The sequence below is a fragment of the Anthonomus grandis genome, chromosome 11, assembly GCF_022605725.1.
Source record: "Anthonomus grandis grandis chromosome 11, icAntGran1.3, whole genome shotgun sequence".
NCBI classification, from domain to species: domain Eukaryota; kingdom Metazoa; phylum Arthropoda; class Insecta; order Coleoptera; family Curculionidae; genus Anthonomus; species Anthonomus grandis.
In genome coordinates, this window is record NC_065556.1 from 29,789,429 (window position 1) to 29,804,546 (window position 15,118).

Consider the following 15,118-nt stretch of genomic DNA (forward strand, 5'->3'; position numbering starts at 1 on the left):
GACGCGCAATTTATGTTGCTTATATGCCTTGCAGTTGCAATAGGGATTTTTAGAACAAATTTAAGCTGCCAATTATTAAACCACTTGAAACGCACTGTTGGTTAATTTCAGGCAATTAAGCTGTTGAAATATTTTATAATTTCAGGCAGTTGAGTTGAGGCCATGTTTCCGGCGCAGTTGTACTTGGATTTTTTAAACGTCAAACACTTAATTGCTTTAAATGAATATCATAATTTATGGCCTTAACTGCCTGGAATAAAATGAAAATTCATGGTTTAAATTTACATAATTATCTAAAAATGTATGGTTAGAGTATTAATATATTTAAACATTCAGTTGCTTGGAATACATTAGATATGATAGCTCAACTGCCTCGAATAATAAATCAACTAAGTTGCTAGTAATAGGTAAAAATTAATCGATTGCTTTTATCGCATTTATTTATTAATTTGATAGTGAAAATCTACAATTGTCTTTTAACTATCTTGTCACAGAATGTATGGTGTTTATACGACTTGATATTGCAATGAAATTTCTAGAAAAATGTCAAGTTGTCCAATTATGTGATTATTCCAAGCAGTTGAACCAAGCAGTTGGTTTATTATGGCAGGCAGTTGAGCCATGAATTATGTTTTAATTTTTAGTTTATTCCAGGCAGTTGAATGGCTTAAATATATTAATATTCTAATCATACACTTTTAGGAAAAATTCCTATTAGTTAAGCCACGAATTTTGCTGGTATTTCAGGAATTTCAACACGGTTAAGCACTTTAGTATTCCACGCAGAAAGCAGGAAGCCTAGAAAAAAATCCGTGGCTCAACTGCCTGTAATAATCACATAATTAACCAGATTGACTTTAGTTTAGAAATTCCATTGCAACTGTGAATCGTATAAGCAACATAAATTGCGCGTCAAAATCGTTGTAAATAGTTAAAAGAAATTTTCACAATCGAATTTTAAATAAATGTTCAGGCAGTCGATTATTTTTTTACTTATTAAGCAACTTAGTTAATTTATTATTCCAGGCAGTTGAGCCATGAATTATGCTTACATTTTTTTAGCTTATTCAAGGCAGTTGAACAATTTAAATATATTTATACGTTATAAAAAAATTCTTGGTAATTCCAGGCAGTTGACCCATACATTTTGTTTTTATTTTAGACACTTAAGATGAATCAACTGCACTGGAAGTAGGGCAGCCTAGAAGAAAATCCATGGCTTTACTGCCTGAAAATACTTAAACAGCTCAATTGCCTGAAATAAGGAAAATAATACGTCTCAACTGTCTGCAATAATAAACCAACTGCTTGGTTCAACTGCTTGGAATAATCACATAATTGGACAACTTGACATTTTTCTAGAAATTTCATTGCAATTCCAAGTCATATAAACACCATACATTCTGTGACAAGATTGTTAAAAGACAATTGTAGATTTTCACTATCAAATTAATAAATAAATGCCATAAAAGTAATCGATTAATTTTTACCTATTACTAGCAACTTAGTTGATTTATTATTCCAGGCAGTTGAGCTATCATATCTAATGTATTCCAAGCAACTGAATGTTTAAATATATTAATACTCTAACCATGCATTTTTAGATAATTATGTAAATTTAAACCATGAATTTTGATTTTATTCCAGGCAGTTAAGGCCATAAATTATGATATTCATTTAAAGCAATTAAGTGTTTGACGTTTAAAAAATCCAAGTACAACTACCCCGGAAACAGGGCCTCAACTCAACTGCCTGAAATTATAAAATATTTAAACAGCTTTATTGCCTAAACTTAAACAACAGTGCGTTTTAAGTACTTTATTAATTAGCAGCTTAAATTTGTTCTAAAAATCCCTATTGCAACTGTAAGGCATATAAGCAACATAAATCGTTAAGGCAATAATAAATGTTCAGGCAGTCAATTAATTTTTTTGTTTATTACAAGTAACTTGGTTGGTTTATTATTCCAGGCAGTTGAATGGTTTAATTATACTAATATTCTAGACATACATTTTCAGGGAAAATTTCTTTCTGATTCCATGCAATCAAGTCATGAATTGTATTTTTAGTTTGGACGCTTAAGATGGCTAAGTACTTTATTATTTCAGGCAATTTCTGAAAGAAAATCCATATCTTAACTGCAAGGAATTATAAAATATTTGAACAACCTTATTGCTTGAAATTAGAAAAACAATGCGTATCAACTGCCTCGAATAATGACATAATTAAGCAGATTGACTTTGCTTTAGAAATTCCATTGCAACTCTTGAGTCGTAAAAGCAACATAAATTGCGTGATAAACCGTTGCAAATAGTTAAAACAAATTTCTACTATCCAATTTTAAATAAATGTTCAAGCAATCGATTAGTTATTACTTATTGCAAGCAACTTAGTTGGTTTATTATTGCAGGCAGTTGAGCCATGAATTATGTTTTAATATTTAGTTTATTCCAGGCAGTTGAATGGCTTAAATATATTAATACTCTAACCATACACTCTTAGGGAAAATTCCTATTAATTAAGCCACGAATTTTGCTGGTATTTCAGGAATTTCAACACGGTTAAGCACTTTAGTATTCCACGCAGAAAGCAGAAAGCCTAGAAAAAAATCCATGGCTCAACTGCCTGTAATAATCACATAATTAACCAGATTGACTTTAGTTTAGAAATTCCATTGCAACTCTGAATCGTATAAGCAACATAAATTGCGCGTCAAAATCGTTGTAAATAGTTAAAAGGAACTTTTCACAATCGAATTTTAAATAAATGTTCAGGCAGTCGCTTAATTTTTTACTTATTAAGCAACTTAGTTAATTTATTATTCCAGGCAGTTGAGCCATGAATTATGCTTACATTTTTAGCTTATTCAAGGCAGTTGGACGATTTAAATATATTTATACGTTATAAAAAAATTCTTGGTAATTCCAGGCAGTTGACCCATAAATTTTGTTTTTATTTTAGACACTTAAGATGATTCAACTGCACTGGAAGCAGGGCAGCCTATAGAAGAAAATCCATGGCTTTACTGCCTGAAAATACTTAAACAGCTTAATTGCCTGAAATAAGAAAAATAATACGTCTCAACTGCCTGGAATAATCACATAAATAAACAGTTTAATGCCATTGATTTTTTTACACACATTCATTCCAGGCAACATAAGTTGCGCGACAATATTGTTGTATATATTTTATCCACATTTTCATCACAACAGTAATTTTTAAGTAAACGTTCTACTTACGGGATTATACCACCAAGGTGGCTAAAAATGACAAAACCGAATTAGTGTAAACCCATCACCATACATCAAACTAATGATTTCTTTTACCGATATTTTGGTTTGTCCTAGGGCCGGTGGTACGTCTAAATCCTTCGGGATCATCACGTGGCCAAAATTGTGCCTGTATTGGACGCACCACACCGCCAACCAATCGATGTCGTAAACCGTCAAAGTGCCGGGTAATTGGATTTCGATGTCCTCCCCAAGGTATCCCCTCAGAGTGTCATAGGAACCCAACTCGTTGGGTACCTGGAATTAAGTATTTTACTGACTGGACGATTTGTATATGTAAATCCTTTAGTATTGAATTATAGGGAAGGTTGTTATTTTATGGCTTCGTGCTGATAGGGTATTAAAAGGGGGCCACTTAACGAGCTTTACTGCCTATAAACTTTTCATAAGCCTATTATAGCGACACAAAAGACAATTAGGTATTTTGAGTCCCGTCGATGTGTCTGTCTCTTTGATAAAATAATTACATAATAGAATATAAGGAAACTGGTGAAAAAAATACAGAATAAAGGGCAATCATATGACACATTATATATACTAATTGCACAATAAAAAGATCATTTAAAGTGGATTTAGGGTGTCAAGAAACAAGGACGATCGTAATGAAATTATGCGTCTTGTATGTAGTGCATTAACCTGCGTAATAAAAATATGGTTTACAGTGGTTCCAGGGCATCAGGGAGATGTGAGATGCGGTTGAAACCAACCCAAGTCTAACCCATCTCAGCTTCAAGAATCATGGACGATCGCCATGAAATTATGCTTGTCGTATATAATGTAATAGATTACATAATAAAAACATCATTTAAAGTGGATTCAGCATGTTAGGGAGAAGTGAGATGAGGTAAAGACAACGAAAAATGGAAAAATATTCATGTTTCTGACATTCAAACCCATTTCAAGTCCAAGAAACATGGACGATCGTAATAAAATTGTTCTTCTGGTAAGTAGTGCAATAAGCTGCATAATAAAAACATCATTTAAAGTGGATTTAGGGCGTCTGAGAGAAGTGAGATGCGGTAGAAACGATGAAAGTTCGTGAAAATTAGTAAAAGTGTCATGATGGTAGATCCAGTAAAAAAACAATTTTCTTATGCTCGCGATTGATAAATGTGAATTTCATAGAAATTTATATTATGTTATAATAATTGAATTTTGTAACTATTTAAAAATGTTTACTAAAAAGGCACACATTATCACAGTTCTTTCGTTTAAATTGGGACACCTTGGAAATTTCTTAATGATGCGAGGTCTTTGGTCACGTATAAGGTCTTTTTAGTACAATTTACAGTACAATTTTGTACTATTAAATAATCTGTAAGAAAAATCCCTGGAACCAGCAAACAACTCTGTCACGATGAACTGTCACTGAACTCTGTCTAAAGACACTTCAGAAAGTGCAGAATGAACTTTTACTGGATGGTTCAGAGTATGTTAATCTATTGATGTCCCTACAAGATATATCTATCCATTATCTCTGTATAACACCTCAGATTCAATTGTTTGCAGGCCCGGATTTACAAAAAATGCCGCCCTTTTTTTTTGAGGTGATTTTAGCTTGCGAAGTTAGGATAGATAAAATCGTATGCCGAGGTTTGTTATCTGTTACCAGTCGACTGATTTATTTTGTACATTTACGTTTATATCACAGATGTACATATTATTGTGTTTTCTGCTAAACAGGAATTTAGCAAAATAAATAGTAAAAAGTGACAAGATTATATTTGTGGCCTGTGAACTGTGCCTTATCAATAACGATCTAGAAGTAGCAAATTCTTTTCATGTTTCTACAGAAAGAAGAACTCAAAAATCTGTAACACTACTTACATAATAACGTGCCGTACTACTGCAGTTGAAGGAAAACTCTGTATCTGACCTCTATGGAAATACAACATCCTAGCTTATCATTCTTTTTTTTTTTTAAAGTGTTTATATATGTTTTATTGTCCTGACGAGTGCGGTTGCTAGATCAATTTGAATAGACGCGCCTTACTTTTTGTGTTGTGAACTGTTCGATGATATCTTCGCAATTACTTCATTAAAGCAAATTTTACTCTTAATATTTGACGTGTAAACATTCTCCTTGGTAATTTATAAGTATACCGTTGAAAATATTTTCTTTTCTTTCTTGAGATTTCCCGCCCTGGGCACTTGCCCCGACTGCCCCTAGTGTAAATCCAGGACTGATTGTTTGAACAAATTTGAAACTAAATATTTCATCAGCTTTATACCGTTTAATGGTAAATGTGAACATTTTTTTTTATATTTATTTTTTTCCCTCATAAGTTTTATCTCTGTAAAAAGGATTTTTTTAATTAAAAAATGTCACAAAATCAGAACGACGAACCAGTTGCAACCTCAAGTTCAAATCTCTCCAAATCGCATGCTAGTAGGCAAAATTGTTTAGGAAACTTATAAGGATTTAAACGCTTATTTCTTCCCAGTGATAAAATATAAATATAGCCTTAAGCTATATTTATAGCTCTATATGCCTTATCATTAAGTTGGTCTTACCTTGTATCCAAAAGAATTCGGTTCTGATCCGTTACCGACCCAAAAATAAGCGTCCGGTCCTGCGCCGTCATAATGCAAATTGGGAATATAAAAAGTTTTGGCGTCCAAGATGCTGATATTGTCCGAACGTAGTCCGTGGGCTAATCGCTTAAATTCTGGCAGTACCCGGGGTTTGGGTACCTCCAGGTTCGGCGGGATAAACACCTCCCCGAAATCCACCTGGAAAACGAGAATCGTCAAGTATAACTTCAGTTCAATAAATTTCTCACTTTTAGGCACTTTTTTCAAAATGTATATTATTGCAAGGGGCAGGGGGATGCTTGGAACTCGCATTGTGCATTGTGTCTGAACTAAAAGCATTTTAGCAACGAATGGCTGAGCCCGTTGTGTCGGTCATGCTAAACTGGCTCCGTGCCTTTGCCAGTAAATCAGGCAGACGCCTGCCGCTCATAAATTCACTTGTGCCACGCTCCCTTACTCTCTCTCTCCTTCCCATGCCAGGCATTTATTCCTTATTAGATAAAATGCTAATTTTCGACTCTTTTACAAACGGTGCTCATTTGTTTGATACGGTTTACGCCTCCGGAGATTGACTTTAGGCGATATAAGTATTGATTATTTATGACATAACGTCCGTGAACTTAATAAGTTCCTAAATATTAAAGTGAAAGAATTGATTCATTATGATTAAAAAGACCTTGATACAATTTACGACAAAATGAAAAACTGGTTTTTATAATATTTATTCTATAAAGAACTCAATAAAAATTGCCTTAAGGAAGTTTCAACTGCACGGAATAGTCACTTGAGTTTCAAGTAGTTAAACCAACTTTTCAAGGCATTTCCGGCATTTTTGTAAAAGTACTGCCTGTGAATACATATATTTTACTGTCTTTAAACTTAAGTATTGAGATAAATAAAGTTATATGGAATTTCCCATGTCCCGTTATGCAAAGTTATAGAATATTAATTGATTTATTTTTCTCTTTGAAACAACTGGACCAGTGGTTATCTCCTTTTTTTCCTATAAAATACTGGCCCACCTATTACAACATTCTAGCTTAAATTAAAAAAACATAAATAGGTAAATGAGACAATAAATCACTCTCATGGAAGTGAAGGCAGCCCACTTCACCATATAAATACATAAAAGTTCCAATTTATTTCCAGGCATTGTCCTTTTTTAAAGAATCCTTAAAATACCAATTCTCTTTCCAATATAAGAAGAGATATTCTCTTACTAACTGATTTTGAATTTCTACATTCTGAATTATTCAATTCTTCTTGGCAAGTTGAGAAGAAGAGTAAAAGGTATAATTATATCTAAAATAACCCTACTCATCCTCCATTTTAATAAACCTCAACTTCTTAATTATCGAGCATAGAGTTTTAGTGCCCCAAAATAGTCAAAACATTAATTTCTATTCATCAGCTATGATTAGTTTTAAATTAATTTAAAAATAGTCTTGTAAATTTGAATTTCGCGCTTTTAGATATAACGTCATACGTGTTGACAGTTATTACGTTTTATTAGGTTGGCATGAGTGACGAAGATGGACAAAGTAGAGATAATTATTATGATGTGACTCGATTATGGCGAGACGTATTAATTTACGTATTTGAAATTATGGATTTAGGTATTTGAAATCATCTCGAGGTGCTATCACTGCTGGTCCTCTTATGCTGCTGGTCGAAGTGATTGTGTTCTTCAGATGTTGGTCACTCTGACAAATTTCAGTTGTGCCAATTGTAGGAAAACAAAACAATTAAAGTTTTTGAGAGGTTATGTCTAAAAAAAACAAAAAAAAGTTAGATTTAGTCAAGAATAGATGCGATAAGATAGTTGCGTTATTAGATCTGTTTCGATATGACTCGGCACACCATAAACATCGATGGAGAAAATCTTTATTTCCTCCAAAGTAAATTCCATAGGTCGGTGAAGGAAAAGAAAAGGCCTGTTGACTTTATATATTTTAATTAATATATATTCTAGATTATTCAACAGCCTATGTACAATGCTTTAAACTGTAACAACACCTATGATTATCTTTGATTATAAATAGGATATACAAATAAAAGAGACTAATTTAAAGAGAGAGAAATTAATGAGCGTTGCTTGACGAGAGTTGGAGAGAAGAATTGGAGATCTAAACTGAAAGAGAGTCGTAAAGAGAATGCTTTTATGTTATTTTACATTTTTGTCAAACCTCTTAAAAAGTAGGTATCCACTAGGGTGGCAAATCCCAAGGGTTGCGTGCCTTTATCTGTTCCCAAGAATTTTGATATTTTCAACAGAGCCAGATGAGAAAGTCGAACATGTGCGACACACTTGAAATAACGATAAGGCACAAAACCTTTTAAAAGGAAAGAAATAAAAATGGTTCAATTGATGTTTGAACAAGATCTGAGTATTTTTCTTGTACTTCTTTAAGAATTTCGTTTATGAAAAAAGTTATCCTGACCTAAAATTAGACAACGTTTCAATTAACTCAGGGATCGATGCATGCCCTTTAAAATATTTGTTTTATTATTTTGATAAATTTATATCTTATAAATCCTGACACCATGAAAATGATGATCTTCATTTTTTAAATTTTTGCTTGTGTTTACTTAACAAATTTAGTTAAGAACACTTTTATTTTCTTTCTATTTTTACTTTACTACTTCTACAACTTTCCTTCTATAATCAGAGTTTCCACATTTAACCAATTTAACCATTCTAAAACCTAAATCTTAAAATTCAACAAATCGAACAATTTTTGAAATTTAAAATTAAATTTCAACTGTGTGCTGTTTTAAAACAAGACACATTTATGAACGAACTAAAATTAAAAACTTTATTCTTAAAATGTACATTTTTGATGGTGTCTCAGCTGTTACTCGCTAAAATATGGCTTTAAATACATGACAGATCAATGTCAAATGTCAGCGTCGTTAAATTTGTATCTTTTGTTGGCAACACTGAAAATGTGCAGAGTGACCAACATCAAAGGGACAAAATGGCGGCCACCAGGCAGCGGTTATTTTTAGTCCTGGTGGCCGTACGTATTAGGTATATTTAGTAATTTCGTGTGCAGTGAGGTGTATTTGATATTTCAGGTTTTCATAATGCTTAATTCTTTAAGTTCTTTAATTATAAAATAAATGAAAGAATTGATTCTCAATTCTTTCTATAATTTATTTCATTATATTGTTTTTGAAACCGAGAGTTTGCGTTATGTTGTATATTCCTAATTATTAACCATTTGTTACAAAAAAAAGTCTCTCCTCCCTTTTACTGACAATTAAAAATGACAATAAGCGGTTTTCAAAATGGCAGATAAGCAAAATCTTGAAAATTACTTCCTTGTCAGTAGTGTCTCTGATCTAGACAAGTTACTTGTGAACCATTGAAAAAAATGGCGGCGTTTTATAAATGTTATAGAGACTGTTAATTTAATCCAGATCTTAACACTGTGAACTAATTCCCGATCTCGATTAAATTTATCAATTAAGAGCCCTCTTAAAGTAAACAAAAGCGCAGTAAAAACTTGTCATGAGGCCAAAATAAACGAAAATTAACTCAAAATATACAGTTTAAATTACCGTGCCTAAAGTTAAAAACAAATTTTCCAATAAACGTAGAAAAAACGTGAGGGACAGGGAGGTGGAGGAGGAGGAGTAAAAGGGAGGCCGGTGGAGAAAAGCCGGCCATTTTAACGGAAAGTGTTTGAACGCGAATGCGCTCCCTGCCCCCCCCCCCTCCGGGATAGGGTCGATATTCCCGAAACTGTAACGTACAACCTTCTGTTTGCCGGGGAACATGGAAATTTCGCTCTAAAGTAGAGCGGCATTGGGGCACATAAAGGCTCAAACGTCTTGGCAAAATTCATACTATTACTATTCCATCCTCCCCAAGAGAGAAGAGGCCGCGCGGGGAGAGGGGACGATTTCCACATCAAGACGATTTATATGCCGAGTCTCGGACCTTTTTATAAATAATTCCGACAATTAGCTCGGAAACTGGCGGTAGTAGTCGCTTAAGGTATTACGATGTTTTTATCAAAACGTTGTTGCACTAAGTTGGGAAAGTATACGCACGAGGGGGGGCTTAACGTTAGAAATATTGTTGTTTGCAAGGCTTATGCTGCTTGGAAACTTTACAGGTCCGCGGAGAGTACGCAGCTTAAGAGCGGCTTATTTAAAAGGCGTTTACCGAGATGCAGGCAGGGCGTATACTTAAATGTGCAACATACTTTGCAGACTAACTTTATGTTTTTACAGCACCCACCCTATATTGCACAACAAATTTGTAAATAATTAATTTTAAGGCCTAGCATTTGGTGTGCAACATTAATGTTGCAAGTGCAACGTGCATAAATTAATCATATTTACAAATTTTCTTATAATTTGAAATATTTATAATAATTTCAGGTACTGAGTTATATGTTTGTTATACACTACAGTAAAGAGTTATACATTTAATTGATTTATTTTGCACTCTTTGTATTTTGTTTAACAGATTTTAACAGAACAAACTATCAAGTATCTTAGATAGGGTTCAACAAAACTATTGCATGGTAGATTTATTGTCTTGTTATTAAGTAATTAAGAGCATCTTTCAATTGTTTTGAGTATGGGGGAAATTTTATAAACTAATTTTTGGTATACACTTGTTCCTTTATGTTAATTTATTATTTATAGTTAATCTCAGATATTTAGAGTCACTATCTAAGAGTTAGAAAGGTATTGGAACAAAGTGATGTTTTTCTGGTTTAATCTGGCAAACCATAAAAGAAGCAATTTCCAGAAAATCCAGGCACTATTAAAGAAACGAAATGATAATATAGGAAGTAGGTGAAAATAATGACTCTCATTTATATATCCTTCTATAATTTTAACTTTAAGTGTAAATTTATCGTACGTTGTAAGTTTGTCGTGACACAGCCATTTATAATATACATTTAAATCACAGTTTGTATCACTTTATAGTACTTTTAGCACAGAAAACGAACATGCTATCATCTGCAAACATAAAATGATTCGTTTTTAAACCAGCTCACTTAAGACTATGGAGGTACTACATAGAGTAGATACAATAATGGGCCCAAGAACCGAGCTCTAAGCCACACCAACATCTAATGTCACTTTCTTCCCTATTCACTGCTATGCAATGCCTCATATAAACAATGAGGTTCTTCATAATTCGACGATATATATTATCTTGAAACTCATTGCACATTAATTGCGTGTACCTAGCTCAAGCAACATGTTCCAGAGTTTGTTAAGAAATGGATTGAATCTCTTATTTAGGTCAGAATTCATGGAATCATTTGGAGAATACTCATCATAGTTATACTCTTATTCATGTCAAGATTCAGGGCATAAAAAAACCATTTGGAGCAACCACTTTTATTTTTCTGTTAAAAAATCCATATTTCATCAACAGATTTTCGTCTTTTGTTGCGCAACATATCCTTTGCTAAAAAATTTATTACATTTTCTAATAATTCATTGCGTGTTGTTCAAGCAACGTGTTCCATGGTCAATTCTACAACGGATAAGTGAATCAATATCCGTTTTCATGCTAGGAAAAGCGTAATATTGCACAACGGTTAAATTCTCTTATTTATGTCAAGATTTCAGGCAAAAAGAAATCATTTCGAGAGTATTCATCGTTATTCTTTTTGTTTTACCTTGCTTGCGTCTTTTGTTGCGCAACAGATCTTTTGCTAGAAAGTGTATTGCAGATATTTTTATTATATTTAGTAGTAAAAAAGTAAACCATTTATTATCATTATAATCGACTGAGATCCCTTGACACATTGGATCTCTAAATAATTTTTCTATCAAGAGCGGTTTATTCACAGAGCAAATTGCGCTACAAATGATTCTAGGAAGAGCGTCATGTTTTAGCAACTAAACCGCTTTTCTGTTGCGCATCTTACGAAAAAATATTAGATATTTCATTGGAAATCAAATCTAATAATAGTAATTCACGTCAAAGAAAAGAGTAAGTGCCATTTCCATCGGCTTCCCTTTCATGTAGGCCTGCTGATTTCTATGTAGTGGCGATTCTGTTAAAAGCAAGCCTTTCCAAAGTCTTCATTAGAAATGAAGGTAGACTTATTTAGACCCTAAAGAATTTTGATTGGCACGGTTTTGGGAAAAACGATAACATCTGCTGCCCTCCATACTAATGGAACATACCCCATTTGAGGCAATTCTTGCCTCAAGAACTGCCTTTAAGTAAGAGAGTGTAGTTTCAAGACCTATCTACAACATGGGTATGATTCTATCAAACTCTACTACTCTAAAACTATTAATAACTTTTGCATTAAAGGAAAGTGGTTCAAATAGTAAATATCTGTTAATAATAAATGTTGCAAGCCTGATGACATAGAATCATATTAATACCGATTCGGAATACCTTAATTAACTTCTCTTGATTGTTACGCAACATACTGGATCTCTAAACAATTTCCGTATACTGTTGCGCAACATACCAGTAACCGTATTCTCGCCAAAAAAAAAAAAAGAAAAAATCGGAAAAAATATAGCGATTTAATTTTTTCTCTTGTTTTATAAACGGACAATATAGAGCGCGTAATGGTGAGGGCGATTAGAGCCGTTTTATAATTAACTTCCTCGCCATCAGACTCGTTTTGCGGACGATTATTCATTTGGCACCCATCAGCGCCAGACGCGACACACACACTGACACTTTTGCATTGTGTCAACGTTTCCGTGCTCCCTGTCTTTTGTTCCTCGACGGAAATCTAATTTGCCTCAAGTGCGCCGCACGTTATTTACCGTCAAATAGCCGCGAAAGTATCACAACTTGTTTATTTTTTAAAAAAACTAGTTTTTTAGTTGCGCAACAGCTTGTCGGGGATACTAGATGCGAACGTTAGTAGATTGATCTGTTGCGCAACATACTTAAAAATATTTTGAGCATTACGTTCTTACAGGCTAATGTAAGCCTTTTTATGACAAGGACAAGGAAAAAAATGCTTATTGATCGACTTAGTGGATGAAACACGGTATTTTTTTGATAATAATAATAATAAGAATAATGTGTTGCGCAATTAAAGATTAGAAAATATAAAGAATATGATGCGCAACGGAGGATGAAAAATCGATTCCGTGTCTTGTATAATGGACAGAGATTCGTTGAGTGATAGCACGAAACTTGTTGCTTGAACCAGTTTCTTTTAATAGAAAAATTATTTATAGACCTAAGTTCCAATAAATATTTAATATTTCTTCCTAAGATTTTAGGTTGTGCAACATAGAGGCGGTTTAGTTGCTCAAACATGACGCTCTTTCTAAAACGATTTATTGTGCAATAATCCACGAAACTTTTTATAGTAAGCCGTTATTGATAGAAAAATTAGTAGTATTTAATGAAGTAAAAACGAAGTATTAAAGGATCTTAGTCGAAATCATTATAACAGATGATATGTTGCGCAACATGTAATAGAATTTATTGCTCAGACATGACTGATTTGAGCTCAGGAAACTTGTTGCTTGATCCGATTTCCAATAAAATATTTAAAATTTCTTCTTAACATTTTAGGTTGTGCAACATAGAGACGGTTTAGTTGCTCAAACATGACGCTCTTTCTAAAACGATTTATTGTGCAATAATCCACGGAACTTGTTTTTATAATAAACCGCTATTGATAAAAAAATTATTTAAAGATTCAATAAAGTAACAGATGGTATGTTGCGCAACAATTAATAGAATTTGTTGCTCAGAGTACGCAACAGCTCAGGAAACTTATTTCTTGACCCGATTTCCAATAAAATATTAAAAATTTCTTTCTAACTTAATCGGCTGCGCAACAGAATACAGAAGCAATAATAAAATTATATTTATTATTGGCAGGGATGATAACCCGTTGCGCAACAAATCTCGGGACGACACAGGAGCCGTGATATCCGTTTTCCTCTTTACACCAAGCAAAAATGATGGCTCAAATAAGTAATAAGACAACAAAATAAATGACTTCAATCGAAAATCATATCCTGTAACGAACCCTTGACGATGTTGCAACATATATCGGCCGACGGCTCAGTTTCCCGCCCTAAATGGATTCAGCCCCGAATGACTGCGTCCGTTGTGCCGGTCATGCTAAACTGATTCCATTTACTCCCAGGCGTTTACCCTCCCAATAATTTTTTTTTTGACTAATTTATACGGTTATAATATTGCAACATTGCAGTGCTAGTTGCACTCGAAAAATAAAAACTTACGGTAAATCGCCGACACCAAACTGAAAGCCATCGGATATCTCTGATTCGTTTCCCCATAGGCAGTCGTAGGATTATGTTGCTGTTGTTGTGAGCTTTCAGCACCGGGGGTTCCCTAAAACAAAGCCAACGTAAATGCCATCGGGGAAATACCCCAAAGAATTCAGAGTAAAACTTGGAATAAATATTAGGAGCAGTAGATATTGTTGTACATCCACGTAAAACTTGACAAACATTTGATTATTCGTGAAACATTTACTAAATTTTAAATGTGTTTCGAATTTGATGGCTCTTGAATTAAGAAAATGTTTTTTAACCGAGAGCCAATCAAGTTTTAACCGAATATGCTGAGTGCCGAAACCAATGGCAGAATGCTCAAGTGCGAAATTTAATTACAAAATATCTTACAATGTAAAAAAGTGTTTTAATTATATAAAAAGGTTCTTATGTCAAACCCCATCAGGCCTATTTGTTTTAGTAGGCCTTAAAAAGTCGCCCCCCTTGCGTTCAACCCCAAGTTGCCATGTCATCAGTTGCGGGATGATTGTATGGGATGTTTCAAACTTTCAATATCGTTTATTACGCCGAGAATTTAATCTGCTTTAATGACATCCTCCACCCTCCTCTTCCCTTCGCTCGTACCTTTTAGGATCTTTGATTTTTTCCATTGGTTTCATTAAGTTAATTGAAGATGTGTAACAGGAGACAAAGGAGGTTCTCTATGCATGTTTTTAATTTCGAGTCAATTTCAGATTTAAAACGAACATCGGTTGCAGAGGAAATTAATTAAAAAATATTATATTTGGCCTGAAAGAGTTATTTTAAATTAAATCGGGAGCGTGGATGTTAATTAAAAAATGTTTGATATATTATATTGCTTTAATATTAGTTTTTGGGAAAAAAACACTGGGATAAATTTTAATTTTAGTCCACGCCATCTACAGCGAACTCGAGTAAACGTTTTAAACTGGACAGATTTGACAATTGACAGCGATAAGAAGCAAAGGTTTTACATTTAACAAATAAATAAGAGATTAGGAGGTCAGAATTAAAAGCCAATATTTATGAAATTATTTAGG

At 33.5% G+C, this 15,118-nt stretch overlaps 1 protein-coding gene across 4 annotated transcripts in view; it reads right to left on the reverse strand.

Annotated features, from left to right (window-relative positions):
• The window catches only part of LOC126741875 (protein Skeletor, isoforms B/C), a 56,368-nt gene that overhangs the window by 10,013 nt on the left and 31,237 nt on the right, over positions 1–15,118 (reverse strand). For 3 of the 4 annotated variants that reach the window (XM_050448329.1, XM_050448327.1, XM_050448330.1), the window contains exons 3-6: positions 14,043–14,154; positions 5,805–6,023; positions 3,327–3,527; positions 3,240–3,260 (exon numbers count right to left, since the gene is read on the reverse strand). In XM_050448329.1, the coding sequence (XP_050304286.1) occupies positions 3,240–3,260; positions 3,327–3,527; positions 5,805–6,023; positions 14,043–14,154 (553 nt within the window). The remainder of the gene's footprint in view (positions 1–3,239; positions 3,261–3,326; positions 3,528–5,804; positions 6,024–14,042; positions 14,155–15,118) is intronic. The other variant, XM_050448328.1, reaches the window with a different exon arrangement.